Source organism: Struthio camelus, chromosome 3 (assembly GCF_040807025.1).
Source record: "Struthio camelus isolate bStrCam1 chromosome 3, bStrCam1.hap1, whole genome shotgun sequence".
Taxonomy (NCBI): domain Eukaryota; kingdom Metazoa; phylum Chordata; class Aves; order Struthioniformes; family Struthionidae; genus Struthio; species Struthio camelus.
This window is the reverse complement of record NC_090944.1, coordinates 146102652-146121661: the sequence shown is the minus strand read 5'-3', so window position 1 is coordinate 146121661 and position 19010 is coordinate 146102652. Positions and strand designations below refer to the sequence as shown.

At 56.1% G+C, this 19010-nt stretch overlaps 1 protein-coding gene across 2 annotated transcripts; it reads right to left on the bottom strand.

Annotated features, from left to right (window-relative positions):
* Positions 1–4246: 4246 nt before the first annotated feature.
* On the bottom strand, positions 4247–13346 carry PAX1 (paired box 1). Of its 2 annotated transcripts, XM_068936537.1 has the most exons (5): positions 13224–13346; positions 11527–12156; positions 9970–10112; positions 9273–9492; positions 4247–4996 (listed from the first exon to the last, which is right to left on the bottom strand). In XM_068936537.1, the coding sequence occupies exons 1-5, from the start codon at positions 13225–13227 to the stop codon at positions 4905–4907; spliced, it is 1089 nt and encodes a 362-aa protein (XP_068792638.1). In that variant the 5' UTR covers positions 13228–13346; the 3' UTR covers positions 4247–4904. The 2 variants fall into 2 exon arrangements, with proteins under 2 accessions (XP_068792638.1, XP_068792637.1); XM_068936536.1 differs by lacking the exon at positions 9273–9492.
* Positions 13347–19010: the final 5664 nt, after the last annotated feature.

Below are 19010 nucleotides of genomic sequence, written 5' to 3'. Positions count from 1 at the left end.
ACCTTTGATTTCTGGGCTCTTGTGTCTTCCCGGTAGCACTTGAAGCAGGATTCCCATTTTGTTCTAGTAAATGAATCAGCTAGGGACTCCTAGGCTGAGCCGGGAGGAGCCAAGCTATGTTCATCTAAGCTTGATGTCATTGTGTATACAACCAACAAGACAAAGCTTGTGTGGCAAAGCTTGCATTCCTGTGGTTGCACAAGGGTGGAGCATGGGGCTTGTTCCCGGAAACACAGGTATAAAAAGTATTTTCCCATCCAGCAAGGTTTCTCCATAATGCTCATCACTGGGCCATCCCAACCCATGGTGTCCCCAACCTGCTGCAATACGTGGACAGCAGATCTGCACAGGGACAGGTCAGCAGGCCTTGTTTTTCACGTTGCTTCACCTGCTCCACTAATATGGCCTGGTAGGGAAACTATGGAACAAGCTTTAAGGTGGTTAGTTGTGGATATAAGTGTTTATCTGTGCGTGTACGTGTGTAGCTGATCACACACGGAGTCAGGCCAGCAACCGCTCTGTAATAGCCACCAGTCAGGATAAATAACTGGACTATGCTTCATTGTCAAAATGCCACTGTCACAGAGCAAAGCATGGGGGAAAAAAAAGAAGACATCTATGAGCTTTCAGACAAAGACCTGAGTTAAATCCAGTGACTGAAACAATCCTCAAACATGGATTTTTTTAAACTCAAAAGTCCCTTCCCTAATCATAGCTGTTAAAATTACGTTTTTAATACAGGCTACCAGCAGTCAAGAAACATACAGAAACAAGAAGCTTGACTGTATCAGAGCCGTCTGATGTAACCCTGCTGGCCTCGCTTTTCTTTCTGTACCTGGCTGGCTTAAAACCAGTAATATTCCATGGATTCACACAGCAGCCTTTAATGATACTTCAACAGTAAATACCTACAGAAAAAAAGCAGCCTTCCATGACAGGCATACTTTGAGTTGACTGTGAATATTCTCTGTGTATCCTCTCACTGGGAAAGTGAATGTTTCCTTGCCGTTTGCAATAAGCTCCTTTTATGTATTTGTGGAACAATAGGGTCTCCCTCTGGTGGCAAATGTAGCCCGAGGTATGTTGACATTGCAGTTAGAGATGGGCTTGCAGGACGTCGGAGCAGGCTTCAATCTAGCAGCCCAGGGTATCAGCGAGGCTGTGCACTGCCCTCACTTTCTGGCTGTGCTGATGAAAGAGCTCATGGCTTGGCCATCACTTTCCATTGTTTCGCCTGCCAGCACGTGTGCCAGCAGTGCCATCGCTGGGGGTGTTCCCAATCCGCTCCAGGCATAACCACTCACAGTAGCTTTAATATTTAAATTGTTGGTCTCTGCTCACGTAGCGTGAAGCTGATTGGGGAACAATAAGAGGATCTGTGCTGCTGGCAGGACTCAGGGAGAGGCAGAGCTCGGGGTAACAAGCCACCGCTCAGGGCAGCAGTGCTTCCTGCCTGTGGATGTGGGTCCGGAGCAGGGCATTTGGTCATCAGCTGGTGGCTGAGACAAAGTAACTTCAACTTCTGCCTGGATCTGCCTGAGGTTGCCGATCAGGCCCGAACAGTCTGTGTAGAAACTTCTGAATCTAAGCTAGGAGGACGAGATGCCCTGATGTGTCTGGTCACAATAGCCCAAATGAGCTCAGTAACCCCATGTCAAAGCCGTGTCACCTAGCTACATGGAGTTTGGATTCATTTTCTTGCCTTCAGTGCAGAGCTTCTGCAGCTGCCTCTGACTCGCAGCTTGCTTTTTCTCCACCAGTCATGGAAATGCTTGTGAAGGGACATTTTTGCCTTGGGGCTGCAGTGGGTTTTAAGCATCGAGTTACTGGTTGGGATTTTTGACAGGTTCCTAGCAGTCTTGGAAGGGAGTACCCTAGGCCCTCACACACAATCTTGACAGCACGCTGCTTAACTGAGTCCACCTCCATGCTACACCTCTGTCTGACTAACGTACTCATGTCTATCTCATGCCAGATGGCCGTCAGGGACCCCAGTCTGATTTCCCCACAGTACAGGAGCACTGAGCCCATCACATAGGTGACTGGGAGAACTGAGGATTAAACAATTTTGTCCCCATTTGGAGGGGTGCCTCCAATCTAGCTAGCAGGGACTGCTAAAGTGAGCGTGGGGCTTTGGGAGGTAAAAGCTATGGATTTTAGGGTGAATCCAGCACTGAAATACTTCCAATGGCCTGAGCTTTAGGAACTAGAAGACATTGCAGAACTAGGCAAGCCCTGTGAAAGAAAAGAGCAACCTACAGGACAAGAGATAGCGTTTTCAGTCAATATTTAGCGTCTTAAAGATGGGCTGCAACCATGACTGAGAAAATCCCTGCTTGTTCAGGCACCTCCACAATGTGGTAACTCAGTATGGGTAATTCACACAGCTTCTGCTCCTCAGAAGAAGGGCATGGACACATTATTCAGCACGGCTTTTTGGCAGCCTCAGTAGCACTGCCAGAATGATACGAGTGCAGGACGGACATGGACTATCCCTCCCTTCTGGGGGATGCCGCTCTGCCGTGATGCCCACCTCGGGTAACAGAAGATAGTACGGGGCAATGGGGAACCCCAGCAGAAATCAGGATGCCATTGATCCAGTCAGCAAAGGAAGTCGGCAGTCCCTGCTCACTGAAATATTGAGACTACAGCTGCCTTAAGGCATCTCTGGAGTCAGCACAGAGAAGGGCAGCCCCATGCACGAGCAGAGCTGTGCACTGGGCTGCTGACGCATGAACCAGGTCTTTGGAGCGTGACTGCTGAATTAGGCCAGGAGTAACTTGTTCACACACAGCATCATGCCGAGGGGAAAGGGCTGAGCCAGGGATACCCTTAGAGATACTTGATAGACAAGTTTCTTCAGACTCATAAGCAATGAAGTTTAAATATTGGGGATATGAAGGGGCTCCTTTGACCACCCAGACCACCAGCATCCTGAGAAGAACAGGCTTGGGTTGTCCTGTTTTTCCCTCTTCCCCAGGAGGGAATCACATTACTTTAGCTGCTGTGGTGATCTATGCATGCAGAAGGGCCTTGCTTGCTGCTTTCAAACCTTAAGGTTGTTTCTGCCAGCCATCTTGTCCAAAGTTGATTTGCCACATGTTTTAATATAACTTTAAATGGATAAACCTTGCAGGGGACTAGAAACTGTTAGTTATCTGTTTCAGGTGACTTGTCCAGCCTCACATCCCTTAAAATGTATTTAGTAACAGCCTTGGAACTAGATCTTTTCCTGTGACAGTGCTCTTGACGACTTAAAATTCACTCCTTTCCCTCCCTATGCTTTGTAGACAGTTGCAAAGACCAGATCTAGCTGCAGGCTTTGCAGCAGCAGAGGCTAAACTGAATTTTGCCATCCCAAGGTTGAAGGCAAAATAATTTCCTGGGGTGGGATGTTAAATATGGCATTCATCTCGCTCCCTCCCTCCCTCCCACAAAGACATACTCTCTGCAGAAAGCCAAGCGTGTATTCTTCTGCCAGGATATTTCCTCCCTGCCCCACTGTAGGACCTTCCCCTTCTCCAGACAATGAAGGGACCAAAGCCAATGACAGCTGCTAGTGGAGCCAGGGAATTCAAAAGCCCATCCTGAAAGCTCCCTGATGCAGCTGGACAGGAGGAGGGACACAAACCCTGGTGTGTGGGCTCTGAGAGGTAAGCCTGCAGCTCTTCCTGCTGCTCACCCGGGCAAAAGACAGAAGCCAGGTGAGGCAGGTGGAAGCGAGCCCGGGGCTGGAAGGCCAGTGAGTGCCTCTCCACGTGGAGTTAAAGGCAGCCCTGGCAGGGGCAGGAGCCGTCTCACAGGCCCTGCAGCATCAGGAGTCACCCAGCTGGGGCTCAGCCTCCCCTCGGTATAGGAGAACCTAGTATCTGCAAGCATGATTAGGGCCACTCCATGCCTGGCTCTGCTCCAACCCTCAGTAAGGGACCAGGCCTTCCTGAAGAGCCTGTAATCTAAGCAGACAAGACAAAGGAGCCGTGATTTTCCATCTGGACAGCAACTGACTGTCTGGTCCAAAGTCACATAAGGAATCTGCAGCAGAGCTGCAATGTGCTTATAATAACAAGGGGCCCTTGGGTGGGTGGGTGCAGGAGTAGGTGAGGAAATCTAGACCAGGCATAGAGCAGTGACTCCCAGCGAAGTGCCCCCAGAGATCCCGCTGGGTATCTGCCATGCAGAGGCAACCGCAGGATGTAATTTGAGGCTCAGGGAAGCTGGGAGAAGCCAGTGGTGTTTAATCAGACTCCAAGGGCCCGCTGCGCCGGGGAAGGAATTCAGCAGTGTGCGCCCATGGTAGTCACTTTTTATTAAGTTTTGTTATTATAAAAATATATCATAAAATGTTGTGGCATATTTGTTCATTTACACTCTGGGACAGAGGCACTGAAAGACTTGCAAGGATAATGCTTCATAGCACAGTTTGTCTGGCTGCGGCTTTGGAAAACCAAATACTGCTCTCTCGAGGAAGCGTGCTCCCTTGGGCTAGGATAAAGCCTGGGACACTCTGAATAATGATTTTGGGACAGAGATGTTCGCTGCTCTGTATCCAATGGTCTTCACAGACAGTGGGAAGGAGAAAGAAATAACGAAAGGAAAACAAAGGCAAAAGGAAAGAAAGAAGGAAGGAAGACTGGTTCTCTTCTGTCACTCCCTTTCCAATTTGATCGGGGTAATGTGTCCCTCAAGGCAGTGTGAATGAATGTCCAGATTGCACTCACTTGTGCATGAATTTGCCATTGAAGAATGTCTTTTTCCTATTTCCTGGGCTTGCTTCAAACCAGCTGCTTCCTCTCTCTTCACAGGCACCTGTTGGATGCAGTAGCACTTCGGACTTCAATTCTAGTTTTGAAGCTGCAGGTACTTATTCCAAGACTCGCTGTCCCTTGACGGATGCTCTGCAGGCTCTAGGAAGAGGAGGCTGGGATAGAAAGTCCATGGATAGTGTTCAGAGACTCCGGAGATTTCCCTACAGGACTGGCAGGTTTTCTGTCCACAACTGCAAGAGGGGTAGAGCAGAAAACAAACAAGGCCATGGATTGACAGGCTCCAAATGCATCGCCCGAGTCCAGACAGCAGCTGGACACGTCCCCCATGCGCACACACACGTGGACCCACTGCCCGGTGTCGCACTGGTTCCAGTGCATCCCCTGAGAGCAGCTCACCCTCAAGCGGCCAAGACTCCCCATCTGGCTGCCCTAGAGGGAAGGCAGCCTTTTCCCAGACTACCAGGCTCAATATAGCAGACCTCATGGGAGGGAACAGAGAGAGGAAAGAAGAGTTGGGTCCACCAAGCCATAGGGATGTTAATGATGACAGACACCACTCTGCCACTGCCGGGGATCTGGATCTACTTGTGGAGACAACAGGGATCCATCCCAGGCACGTTGTTAAAACCTGTGGCTCAAGGTCCCCTGGGAGGGGACTGTGTCACCAGTGCCTCTTGCGCTCCTGGATCGGAGAGGGTGTTTCAGAGAAAGGCACCAAGTCCTTCTTTAGCCAGGGTTTGCTTTCCCCTCCCTCATCCTGAAGAGCCTTCCCTGATTTGGCTAGGAGGCCGGATAAACCTCTCCTCAGCCCTCCCCTTTCGCTGGAGGAAGTCCTGGACAAGTGTGTGGCCAAAAGGGGCCGTTTGTCCCCTGGCTGGGTTTATATGCAGGGTCCCTTCTGCCCTAGAAAAGCCTCTGTCAGATCAAGGACAGAGAGGAGCCCAGCTGCCCTCACAATGCCTTTTTCTAGAGCTCCTGCTTTTTCTTTCTTTCTTCCTTTTTTTTTTTTTTTTGGACGGGGCAGGGGCATTTTCGGGCACAGGCTATTTTTTCTGTGTGTTTTTCAGCTTGCATTAGCAAGTAGTCATACAGCAAGATCCCACTGCAGATAGGGGAAGGACCCTCCTGGTCCAGCTGTCAGGTCTGAGCCCTGCCTCAGATGGAGAGACATTTCTTCTCCTGCCCTGTGTGGAGAGCAGGAGATAGAAAGAGAAAGAGAAAAAAAAAAAGAGGAAAAAAAAAAAGAAAAAAGAACAAGAAAAGAAAAAGAGCGAGGGCAGGGGCAGGGGCAGGGGGAGGGTCTGCAGTCCATGCCAGCTCTAATGTAATTCCTCCTGAGCTTCTTCCCAGCTCATCTGCCCCTGGGTCACCTTCCCAGCGTTGGCCGGTCCTGGGTCAAGCCAGGCCCTGAGGGATGAGGGGCCACGGGCAGAGGCCCGTGCATCTCCCACCATGCCCGCGCCATCCATGCTCGGGATCTAACGTTGGCGAGGCCTCGCCTGCTGCAAGGCAAGGGGAGTGCGGGGGATGCAAAATGTCCCCGGGGCTGTTGCAGACATGTGCGTGCATCAGATAGGAAGGGAAATTTTTCTGGAAAATAACCTCTTTCAAATTGGAAAAGGCCTGAATCGAAGGCTGAAATTGTCCGGCTAATTATTTCCGTCTTACTTTCATCTTTCTCTCCTTCTCGCTTTCTTTTTTTCTTTCTTTCTCTTTCTTTTTCTTTTTTTGTCTTTCTTTGTCTTTCTCTCTTTCCTTCTTTCTCTTTCTTCCTCCTGAATCACAGAGTGAAATTGTCCAGCTAATTATTTCTGTCTTACTTTCAACTTTCTCTCCTTCTCACTTTCTTTTTTCTTTCTTTCTTTGTCTTTCTTTTTCTTTCTTTCTTTCTTTCTTTCCTTGTCTTTCTTCCTTTTTCTCTCTCTTTCTATTTCACTCTCTCTCTCTCTTTCTTTGCTTCTCTCTCTTTCCCTCTCTCTCCCAGTCCCTTACAAGGTCCCACATAGCCCCAGCCAGCCCAAGGGCAAGTGCACCTAGCGGGAATAGACCAGGGACAGAGAAGCAGACTAATTAACTCAGGGGATCTTCTGGGTAGTAACGGGGATGGAATAAAACTGCATCACTTTTTCAACCACTGAGACTACTGGGTTTCCCCAGGGTGGAGCAGGACCCTCTGGTGGGTCCATCTCCCCGGCGAGGGGATCAGTCACACTTGATGGAGAACAGGACCCGTGGGTTTGAGGAGGGCGAAGGTCCCATCTTGATATTACAAATCGTCTTCAGAAGTTATTAATTAAATTCTCCTCCAGATTCTAGCAATTAAGTTGCCCCGTGGGAGCAATGTGTAGCTGCAGGTCCCTGCAGCCTGCTGCTTAGGGGTACTCGGCTCTGCGCTTCTGCTGGCCTCCCCAAAAGGGGCTCTGGATTTTTTTCCCTCCATCAATCCCACCTTCCTTTTTTTTCCCCGGATGATCATATATTTGGGTTGTCCCAGATAAATCGCTGAACCAGAAAACCAGTCTAATTGAAAAAAAAAAAACCTTTAAAGAAAAAGCATTTAAAGAAGTTATGTGGGTTTTTTGGCAGCGACAACTTTAAGAGTGGCAATTTAGAAAGTCTCAGGCTCCTAAGTCACTTAAAATTTTGAGGAGAATACCCCGAAAAATATACTAAATGTAAAGAAATTCCTGCATCTCAAATACGTAGAGGTCATCTTCGTTCGTTTGCTTCCCTGCTTACTTCTCTCTCTTTCTTTTTCTTTTTCTTTTCTTTTCCTTTCATTTCCTGTGCTCGCTCATACACTTTCTCTCCTTCTTTCTGTTTCTCTATTTTTTTCAAATAACAGGTTTATGATTATCCATTTTCATCCATTGATATTGGCAATAACTCATTCCCCAAGACAGCTGATGTTATAACTCGCAGCAGGTTGCTGTAGTTAGATAGAAATGGTTAAGAGTTCGTATTAAAAAAAAAAAAAAAAAGAAATGGGCTGATAAGTGGGAAATGAATTGCAAATGTGAACAAGATTAGAAAGTATAATACCACGAAAAGAGGGAAAGGTATCAACTGGGATTTTTCTATCCAGAACCTATGAGTTAGGATTTTCTAAATGAAATAGCCTATCAAGGAAATAAAGCTTCCACAAACGAACCGAAGTAATTAATAGGAGAAGAAAATAAACGTTCTAATTAACAGTCTCTAGTATATATATTCAGATCAAAACCATGTGATTCTCATCTGGACTTTGTCTTTAAATACTACCGGGGGGGGGGGCACAAGGAACCTAGTACAAAAGATTTAAAATGTTAACAATTTTTAATTGAGAATTGTGCCTTTCTCAGCGCTGAATGATTTCTGGATTATCAAGCCATTCTGCAAGGCTCCCTGGTAAAATGGACGTAGTAAACATACCTATTTAACGTTGCTAATACTAAGAGGACTTCGGAAAAAAATAGTCTCTAGTGTTTAAGCTCTCTTCTTTCTCGTATTTACTGGCGGATAAGGGCTGTCGGACGACCCGTTCCTTGTCTGTCTCCTCGCACATGTACTGAGGACCTCGCGAATTCTTCTGAGAAAGAGATCTTTGTTTTCGGGCATTAAAAGTAGAATGTTTGCCCTCGATCTTTCTGTTTCCTTTGAGATTTCCAGCACACGGGATTGAAAATTAAGAGGGAAAATTATTTCCAGTTTAAAATCCTGCTGTTTTGACTGGTACCAGCTAGGAAAACGCTGGCTCGAAGGGCTGAACGGGGAGCTCTCGGATACGCTGGCGGGGGGCGCCGGGCGGGCGGGGAGGGGGCGCCGCTGCCCTTCGGGGAGCAAACGGCCAGCCCCGCAGCCCCGCCGTGGCTCTCCGCGTCCGCACGGCGTTTGGGACGTGGCAGGACGAAAATCGCGCTTGGCGCGGAGGCAGGAGCCGAGAGCCCGGCAAAGGCCGCCCGCAAGGCTTCGCTCGGGGAGAAGATATTATGACCCCCCCCTCCTCATCCCCTACTCCCGCCCCGGGTTTAAAATACAGCTGAAGCACGCACTTGAGCATCTAACGAGGCAATCTAACCTGCTTCTGAAAGCGGGACGGTGATAGCCCGGGGGGTGTCCGGGTCACGCCAAACTCCTTGTGCCTCCCCTTCCCTCTGCCGCAGCCCCCGCGGCCCGGGAGCACCGCGGCAGCCCCGGTAGCCCCCCGCGGCTGCCCATCTCTGTACAGGCGGAGCCGGGTTGCCAGCCCGGGGCCTCTGTCCCGGCTCGGCGGGCCCAGGCTGAAGCTCTGCCGCCCCGAGACGCTTTCGCAGGAGCCGCCGCATTTGTCGGCCCCGGAGAGGCAGAGGTCCCGGAGCCGGCAGACGCCAAGCGGCAGCGCAGCCCCGAGACGGGCCAGCCTGGAGGTCTCCATGTATCCGCGAGCTGCCGCCCTCCCTCCGGCTCTCCCCGCCGCCCCAGAAACACGCGTGGGGCGCGCACCCACGCGTGGGCTCGGGACCCCGCCGCCCCGGCCCCGCGGCTCACCTTCCCTGGCGGGGTGTTTGAAAGCCATCGCCGCGGCCAGGTCGCCCCCGTGCACCGTCACGCCGGGCCCGTGGTGGGCCAAGGGGTTGCCCTGGGCCTGCCAGTGGTGGCCCGGGGGCAGGTAGCCGCCGCCGGGCCCGCCGTAGACGCCGTGCTGGTTGGAGGAAGGGTAGGCGCAGGCCGGGAGGAAGCCGCCCACGGCCGAGAGCCCCGGGGCAGGCTGCGGGGAGAAGGGGGCAGAGCTGGGCCTCCGTGCTGGGGCGGGGGGGGGGGTGGTTTGCAAACTCCAGGGGGGTCTTTCCCCTCCGCTCCCCCGGGGCCCGGCTCGCGGGTGGGAAGTGCCACGATATAGGATGCGCGGGGAAACATCTCCGGGCGTGCGGCCCCGCGGGCAGCGGGGATGCAGAGCCTGGACACGGCGGCGATTCCAGGCTGTGCATCCGCGCCGCCCGCGGAGATTCCGCGGCTTGCTCCCCTCCCTCCCCCCCCCCCCGCCTCATTTCCTAACACGGGAAAGGGAGTCAAGGACCCGATTTTCCAAGGGTATATGAGGTGCCCAAAACAACCGCAGCGATGCGCATCCGGAGCCGAGAGAGGGAAATCGGAGCAGTGTGAAAATTGCGCACCCCCCCCCCCCGCCTCCTTTTCTCGCCTCCCCCACGGTAGCGGGCAGCCCTTCCCCGCCAGGCCCGGTTACCTGCGGATATTTAATATCCCCTTCCATGGCAGCTTTGTCGATGCCATTGACTGCCTGCGCCGGCGGGAAGGCCGTCCTGTTCACGCTGGGCCAGTCTTCCATTTTTGGGGGGTAGGCAGAGCCCTCGCTGCCAGCCAGAGCTCCTGGGGGAGAAGAGACCGACGGCTCCGTTAGCTCGCTGCCCTCTCCCCGCCGGGGCTGCGGCTCCGCTGGGCGCCCCGGCCCCGGCGCTGCAGCGGGGCCGCCTTGGCCCCAGCCCGTTTGGTGCCCCGGAGAGCGGGGACCGCGGGTGCAAGCGGTCCCGAAACGGGGGGGGGGGGGAGGCCCCCGTTTGCAAGTGTAGAGCCCACGGCGGGTGGAGGAGGTTCCCCTCCCCGCCTCCCTCGGCCTCCGCAGGCGGTGGCGGAGCAGCTCGGGCAGCCCCGCCGGCGACACAGCCTTTTCCTACAGCCTCAGGAGCCAGGATTGACCGACCGGTAAAGGCGCAGCCTTGACGGCCTAAATTATGCCCAGCTTGGTTCACCTTTCGGTTGCAATCCCCCCACCCAAGACCCGGGTGCCATCGCCCCGGCTTCTTTGCGTTACTCCGCCACTTTCATGCTCTCCTATAATTTAAGAGGCCCAATTTCTCTTCTGACGAAGGAGATTTATAAAAGTGACATCGGAATTTTAAAGATAAATGATTGCACGGAGGGAAACGCATGCGGTTGATTTACTCGGGCACTTGGAAGGATAAAAGGAGTCGCCCCCCCCCTCCATCCTCCCACCCCCCAAGGCCCCGCCACGTCCTTCCCCCGGAGCCTGCGCGGGGCAGCGCGGCCGGGCGCGGGGATGCGGCGGCGGCGGGGACGGGGACGGCGGCCCGGCACTGCCCCTCGCTTCCCCGGCGCTGCTCGGCTCCCGGGCCCGGCAGCCAGCGCCGGGGGGGCCGCACGCTTTTCGATTCCTCCTCTCCACGTTATTTTTTAAGGAAAACGGAGCGATTTCGCGGCGGAGAGGGCCCGGGAAGTGCCATGCCCTGCGCTCAGCGGTGGCGACATGAATTTTCGGAGGTTGCTTTCTTTCATTTTCTTCCTCCTTTTTTTTTTCTCCAGTTTTTCTCCCCTGTTTTTCTTTTCCTCCTATTTTTCTCCCCCCCCCCCCATTTTTTTTTCTCTGTAAAGGGAAATTCAGAGCTCCGAATTTGCGGTCGGCAATCTATCATCCCTACGAAAATATTTTCCACATTTTTCATAAAAAGTTCAAGATGTCTGAGCCTCGCCGCATCTGGCCCCGCCGCTCCGTCCTGCCGGCGCGGGATGCTGCGATCAAAAAAAAAAAAAGGGGGGAGGGGAGAGACAGGCTGCTAGCTGGGAAGGAAGGGGGGCAATCCCTTTATTTATTCCTCCTGCCCAAGCCACCAGGGACGGCGGCTAGCTTCGGAGTGGGAGGCGGGAGAGGGTTTGGATTTCAGCAAGGAGCCGAGCGCCTGGGTCCTTAGCTGGGAATGCGCAAAAGCCTTAATCGCACCGGCCTGAGCAGCGTGGTGCAGACGACGCGTGTGCGAGCGGTACCCACCCGTCTGCTCCACGAAGGTCCGGATGCCCAGGATGTTGGTGACGGAGTGCGCCGAAGGCCAGGACCGGGGGATGCTGACATGGGCCGCGGTGACGGGCGCTCCCGGGTGGCCTCCCATCTTGGCGGCCGGCGAGGCCATGGGGTTGGGGTAGGGGTACTGGTAGATGTGGTTGTAGGGCAGGGCGGGCTGGGGCGGCGGCTGCTTGTTGCCGTCGTAGGGGCTGGGCTGGGAGAGGTTCCCGATTTTGTTCCGTAAAATCCGGCTGATGGAGCTGACCGAGGGCACGTTGTATTTGTCGCAGACGCCGTCCGCCAGCAGCCGGTCGCGGATCTCCCAGGCGAAGATGCCGGGGTCGCCTTGCTTGTAGTCCCTGATGTGCTTCACCACGTTGGGGGTGGTGACCCGCGGCTTGCTGCCGCCGATGGCGCCGGGCAGGATGGAGCCCGTCTCGTTGTAGCGGGCGAGGATCTTGCTCACGCAGCCGTGGGAGACGCGGAGCTGGCGGCTGATGTCGCAGGGGCGGATGCCGAGCTGCGCCAGCTCCACGATGCGCAGCCGGACGGCGTTGGGCAGCGGCCGCCCGTTGACGAACACGCCGCCCAGCTGGTTCACCTCGCCGTAGCTCTGCTCTGCGAGAGGGACGGGGCGGGGGCGGCGGGCGACAGCGGGGGGGAGCGTTACTGCCGCGGGGCACCGGCCGCCCGCGGACGGACAGACCGGCGCGCACAGACACGCGGGCTTTCGCAGCGGGTTAGGCAGGTTACAGCAGGCCACGGGCTTTTTAATTAAGCGTACGGGGGGTAGGTGTACACACCGGATTTCCTAAGAAGAGTTAGATGGATGGGTAGATGCGTTTCTGAAAGCATTGGCCAGCCCGACCTGCTCACATCTAGCGACAAAGTAGACGTGTAGCAGAGACAGCATTGCAATGAGGAAAAGAAAGGGAAAGGGAAAGGAAAAAGGAAAGGAAAAAGGAAAGGAAAAAGGAAAGGAAAAAGGAAAGGAAAGGAAAGGAAAGGAAAGGAAAGGAAAGGAAAGGAAAGGAAAGGAAAGGAAAGGAAAGGAAAGGAAAGGAAAAAGGAAAGGAAAGGAAAGGAAAGGAAAGGAAAGGAAAGGAAAGGAAAGGAAAGGAAAGGAAAGGAAAGGAAAGGAAAGGAAAGGAAAGGAAAGGAAAGGAAAGGAAAGGAAAGGAAAGGAAAGGAAAGGAAAGGAAAGGAAAGGAAAGGAAAGGAAAGGAAAGGAAAGGAAAGGAGGAGAGAGCCAAAAAAAAAAAAAAAAGAGGAAAGAGAGAGAGAAAGAAATCAAGAAAAATGAGCCAAGAAAGAGAAAAGACCGACAGACAGACAGAAAGATAAAGCGACAGAAAGACAGAAAGATAGAAAGAAAAAGAGAGAGAAAACGAGAGAGCACGAAAGGGACAACAACAAGGACAGCGTTCCCATGGCCCGGCACGTCTTGCAGGACCCCTGCCGCCCGCCACGACGTACCGGAGGCCGCGTCCGAGCCGGGCCGGGCCGCTCCGCCGGGCCCCACGGCCACTGTCCCCGCCGCGGCGGAGCCCGCGGGGATCCGGCCCGGCCTTGTGCCCGTGCCCACCCGTCCGCCAAGCGAAACCGCGGCGGGTTCCGTGCCGGTGCCGCCCGACCCGCCCCGACCCGGCCGGCAGCCCCTTCCCGCGGCCACCCCCGCTCCTTACCCATCGCCCGGTACCGGGGATGCGCCGCTCCGCCGCCGCCGCCGGCCGCGGAGGGAGCAGCGCCTGCCCGCCCGGCTGCAGCCGGCCCGGCATAGAGGGGACGGGAGTCGCGGGGGCGGGGGGGAGAAACCCCCCCGGTGCTTCCCTGCCCCCGGCCCGGGCTGCGCTGGGGGCCGGCAGGGAGGTCGGCGGCGGGGCCGGGGCGGGCTCGGTGGCCGGCGGCTGCGGGCTTTGCTGGCGGCGCCGGGCCGGTTCGCCGCTCGCGGGGAGCCCCCGCCGTTAGTTGGGATCAATTTGACGTGGGAAACACGTCAATCTCGGCGGTCACGTTAGAGGCGCCGAAACGGGCCGCCCATTGGCTCCCGGGCCGCTCCTAAATGGCCGCGGCCGCCGCTCCCCGCCGCGGCGGCGGGGGGGGTGGGGGTGGCCCCCCCCGGCACCCTCCGCCCTCCCCCTCGGGGCCGCACCGCCGCTCCCCGCTCGGGGCTGCCCAAAGCCTGCAGCCTGCGCCCCCTCCCCTTCCCGCCCTGCGATCCCCCCCTACCCCGCTTTAGGGGTGCTCGGAGCTGCGGGAAGGTGGGGGGAGAGGTCACCCGAGGGTGCCCCCTCGGCGGCTGCCTCACTCCTGGCCCCGAGAAGGGGAGGACACCCCCGCCTCCTCTCCCCGCTCTCATTTCCACGCGGGACGCGGAGCCTCGAGGGCGAGGGCACAGCCCGAGCACCTGCCCCCCCCCCACCTCCGGCCGCCCAGTCTGAGCGGGCCCCGGGCCCGGCACACGCGGACCCCGCGGGGCATCGCCCTCGGCGGGGACGGGGGGAGAGCCGGGAATTTGGCTGCCGGCTTGAACCAGGAGGGAAGGCTCCTGCTTTCACGTAGAAATCTCCTGGCTCCCGGAGCACACCGACGGCGAGAAGCCCGGGCTCACGGCACACGGGCTTGTGCGTGTCAGCCCCGGACATCTTCCCTGCTTGCATTGCCCTGGAAACCTTCTACTACCGACCAGCATCGGAACCTGCCCTTTTCTTACTCAAATAATAATTCGTAAAAACAGACTCTTACGACTTGGATGGGGTGAATATCGAGTGCTTAGATTTGGGTGCGTTTTGTTCTGGATTTTTTTTATTTTTTTTGGAGGGGGGTGAACTGAGAAAGATAGATGGAAAGCTCGTGGGCGTTCCTCTGCAAACGCCTGAAAGGATGGAGGTCGTGGAGGGGAGAAAGGAGAAAAAAGCCTCGCAGCCAGCTGCGGGCATTGCCTTTGAAACCAGATCGAAAAGCCCGTTCCTCCTCGGGTTTTAAACACAAGATACTGGGTGCGGGGCAGGAAGAAAGCAGAGCTTGGGTGCTGCAGGCTGGGGACTCCCTGATTCCCAGCCCTGGGGTGGGGAAGCCTCTCCTTTGCCACGCGTGACCTCAGTGGGGTTGCGCAGCCCACGGACGGCGCGGATCAGGGAAGGGCAGGATAAGCCGCCTTCCCCTAAACCTCTTCTTTTGCCCCGCCGGCCCGAAAGGGATCGTTCACTAACGAGCAAGGTATATTAATATGTCAGTTTTAGTTGCAACTGCGGTCTTAAATTACCGGGGCGCGATCCCGGCTCTGAGGCCGGCGGGGTCGAAAACGGGAGTCCTGGCAAGGATAGACCTGGTGACACCCCCCGTCGCCCCCCCCCCCGCCGCCTCCACATAGGAGAAATTAGCCGCCTGTCCTCACACCCGTATCAGAGGAGAAGTTGCCGTCTAAGCGTTTGAAATTAGCAGCGGGGAAAACAAAGCAAATCGGTTAAAAAGCAGCCAGGAGTGGCAAAGGGATGGGAATCCCCTATCCTCTTTCCTCATGACCCCCCCAACCCCACCCCACTCTCGGGCTCCAGGCGCCGGGGGAGCGCTTCGGCCGTGCGGCGACCGCGATGAGTTTGGCCGGTGCTCAGCCATCGCCCGAGCGGGAGACGCAGCGAGTCCTCGCAAACGTAAGGGAAGGAGGCAATCGAAAGACGGCCGAGAAAACAAGATTTCCCTCTCCCTCCTCTGTAACTGCCACGGGACAATTTTTTCCGAGCCTGTGGAAGTCTCGCCACACCTGGGCTTTTCCCCGGGGCTTTGCTCGGTTCGCGGCGGGCTCGCCGGGCGCCCTCCGCCCGCTGGGGGCCAGGCAGACCCCCCCCCCCCCGAGCCGGGCAGAGCCGAGGGGGGCCTGCCTGCAGCCAGCAGAGCAAATACCTGCTCCTAAAAAAAAAAAAAAAATCACACGCGCCTCCCGCCCGGCTCGCCGCGCTTGGAGCTGCAACGCCGGGTTCAGGTGGGCCCCGGCGGCCGCGGGGCTGGCAGCGGCCCGGAGGCGCCTGGCCACCGGCCTCCTCGGCACGCAGCGGGGCCGGGCTCACGGTGCCTCTTTTTTTATTTATATATATTTTTTTTTCCTGGGGAAAGTAGCTCTTTTGGGGGAGTCGGGTTTCTCCGGGGAGGGGGAGCCGGCGGCTCGGCTCGGCAGCGCCCAAGCCCACCCGAGCCACCTCGGCAGAGTTAATCTTTTGTCTCCCTCTGTTGGGAAACGCGGAGAAATCAGCCCGCTCCGGGCGGCTGTCGCCGGGCGCCGGGAGCGGTGCCCTTTGCCGGGGGATGCCCGACGACCCGCCGCCGAGGTAAGGGGCGAGCGGCGGCCCGAGGAGCGGCGGGGCGCGCACGGCGCCGGGGCGCGCACGGCATGGCGCAGCCCTGCCCGGCGGTCTGCCAGCGGGGCTGGGGGGTTTCATTCGTGTCTATTTTGTTTTATCTCATGCTCACCCTTTCCCTGCTGCGGGCAGCGCTGCATGAGGTGAAGGCAGAGCCCAGCTTAGCTGAGCGGCTCGCTGCTGGGAGGCACTGGCCCGCTGAGATGAGAAGGGATCATCTCCAGAGAGATTTCGGAAACGATGGGCTCGGCGAAGTGCTGGTGCCTGTCGCGGGTGGGGAAGGCAAAGGGCCGTGTGTGTAGGGGGTGGTCAGTTTAAAAAAAACAAGCAGATGTCAGTCGAGTACCTTCCGCAAGGCAGCACAAGACAACGACTTTCTGCAGCGATTCTTATTACTCAGCGATTACTTAGCAGGTAAATAGAAATTTCCCAGCTGTTTGAAACTGGTATCTGAATCACAGAGATGCACCCAGCGCTGGGGAAGGCAGCTAGGAGAGCTGATGGGCTCCGGACTAGCCCCGCTTGGTCCCTGCTGCCGGAGAAGGAGATTGTAGCCTCCCCGTCGCGAAGGTTTAGCTGGAAAACCCTCCGTTGCTGGGGCTCGAGCCCATCCCCGTCTCCTCCAGCCTTTGAGGAGTCACCTGGGCCCGCGGAGGAGGAGGCAGGTTGATTGGGGCGGCCCCAGGCGGGCACCCCGCGGCAGAGGGAGCCGGGCCGGGCTGGCAGGGTGGGGAGTCCCCCAGGAAAACCTGCCCCTGGACAGGGCGGACATCACCGGCCTCTCCCGGCTCACCCCGAAAGCGGCACGTCCGTGCGGGCGTCTGCAGCGCTGCGGCGGTCAGCACAGCTCTCTACCTGCAGCTGGAGAGCGCAAAACGCCGGGATTCATACCTAAAATGGCTCTGTGTAGCACCTGAATTGTCCGTCACCTCTGCGTGTGTACACAGGCACCCATACATCGAGACACCGACAGAATGCATGCATGTGCCTACACTGAGCGGAGCCGTACACGCACTTCTCTGCACAGCTACACGTTTCTATCCATATACGCTACGCAAACGTCTATTTATATATACTATACAAGTGTGTACGTGCTGTATATACACTCCTTTTTTTTCCGAGAACCTCCCTTACATACATGGGCAGCAGAAGGCACAGGCGCAGAGGCAAGGAGTGAGGGCAGGATAATATATCATCATGCATGCACCTAAGTATATATATATATCTCGCTGTGCATAAATGCCCACATATTTGCACAGAGACAAACATTACATTCCCTCTTCCTCCATCCATCACCAGAGCGCTCCGGGCCTTGCTGCCCTGCATGCGCGCACACACACACACACACACACACATGCACACGCACACGCACAGCAAAGCCAGCTCTCCGTGGAGGAGGGATGCTGGGGAGGATGTCTTTTCCTAGGTGTTTAAAGAAAAAAAAAATGCCCCCCCCCCACACACACCGGCAGACGCAAGCCCATCTGGCCAGCCGCTCCGCAGGGCACCTGCCGCGGATGAGCATCCCCGAGGACGTGCAGGTCCCCGGGACGTAGTCCGGTCCCTCTTGCGGCTCTTGCTATCCCCGCAGCGCCGGGCCGAGCCCGGAGCGCTGGCGCAGGTCGCCCCCGGCGCGGAGCGAGCCGCGGGGGGCGGCCGGCGGGGAGGGCGACCGGCTGCTGCCCCGGGGCCGGGGGCTCTCGGGGGTGGTGGGAGCCTGTTGGCACCGGGGTCACCTTTGTGGCCCGTGTCTTCGCAGGCCGTTAGCCAGGAAGAAAAAGAGAAGTTGGGCCTCATTAGAGGGGACGTGAAACGTGACCGCGCTGCTTTGTCTGCTTTCGGACGGAGGGGGAAAGTGGCTTCCCGAGGCGGGCCAGACAGACGTGTGTGCATGGAAATAGTGAGAAAGAAGAAGGCGGAGAAGAAGAGAAAGAGGAAAAGAGAAAGAGGAAAAGAGAAAGAGAAAAAGAAAAGGAAAAAGAAAAGAAAAAGAAAGAGAGAGAAAGAGGAGGAGGAGAAGAGAGAAGAGAAGAGAAGAGAAGAGAAGAGAAGAGAAGAGAAGAGAAGAGAAGAGAAGAGAAGAGAAGAGAAGAGAAGAGAAGAGAAGAGAAGAGAAGAGAAGAGAAGAGAAGAGAAGAGAGAGAGAAGAGAAGAGAAGAGAAGAGAAGAGAAGAGAAGAGAAGAGAAGAGAAGAGAAGAGAAGAGAAGAGAAGAGAAGAGAAGAGAAGAGAAGAGAAGAGAAGAGAAGAGAAGAGAAGAGAAGAGCGGGGAAAAGCCCGGCGCTGTGAGGCGGTGGCCGCACAGCCCGGGGCCGGGCGGGGTTTGGCCGGGGCAGCGGGGCCGGGCCGGGCTGGGCCAGGCGCAGCGCTGCCCCGGCTCGGTGCCTGCCCGGGGAAGCGGCTCCTTGCGGAGAGTCCCGGCGGGCCGGGGCCGGGGCCGCCACCCCTGCACGGAGCGGAGCTGGCGGCGCTGCGGCAGGCGCGCAGCACAGGGAGATTTAACCTTTCCCTCTCGCAGTCCGTGGAGGTCACCTGATACCAAAGGTGAAGAGAGGGACCAAAACTGAAAAAAAAATCTTCCAGACACCGGGTGCTGCCGTTTACAAATACACCCAGCGCTGCTCCCGGGATGCTGATAGCGATGCACTAGTTTTCATCGATCAGGATCACGCTCAGTCGTGAGAAGAAGCGCAGAGAAAAATCACTTTCCCGTTAAAATTAACCCTGTTCAGTAGCAACGCCTTAAAGACCCGTTAGTGATCTAATAATAAGATTATTATTAATTATCATTAGTAGTAAAATGCCCATCGTGGTGCTAAGCACTGTCGGAATATGTGGATGTAGGAGAGGCTTCGCCGAGGGTCTTGCTGGTATCCCCAAATCTGCTGCCCCCCACCAAGAGCATCCCCTCTGCAGGGCTCTTCCTTGCCTTCCAGGGGCGTCCTAGGCTATCGTGTCTCCCCCACACACACACTTTGATCTGAGATGATTTTAATTTGCTCTGCCTCTGTTTTTCCTTCCACCTCCCTCTTTCTCCGCACCCCTCTCGAACCCTCTCGGTTTCTTGACGCTCCTTCCCGCCACCGGTTTTGATTTAGCGTTGGTGAGCTCATGGCCC

Bases quoted from the DNA above. Each gene is read 5' to 3' on its own strand.
- PAX1 (XM_068936537.1), bottom strand. The intron at 9,493-9,969 runs GTAACCGGGCCT...TTCTCCCCGCAG, and splicing joins GGGATATTAAATATCCGCAG to CCTGCCCCGGGGCTCTCGGC. The intron at 4,997-9,272 runs GTGAGCCGCGGG...CCCCTCTTGCAG, and splicing joins CAAACACCCCGCCAGGGAAG to TTGTGGACAGAAAACCTGCC.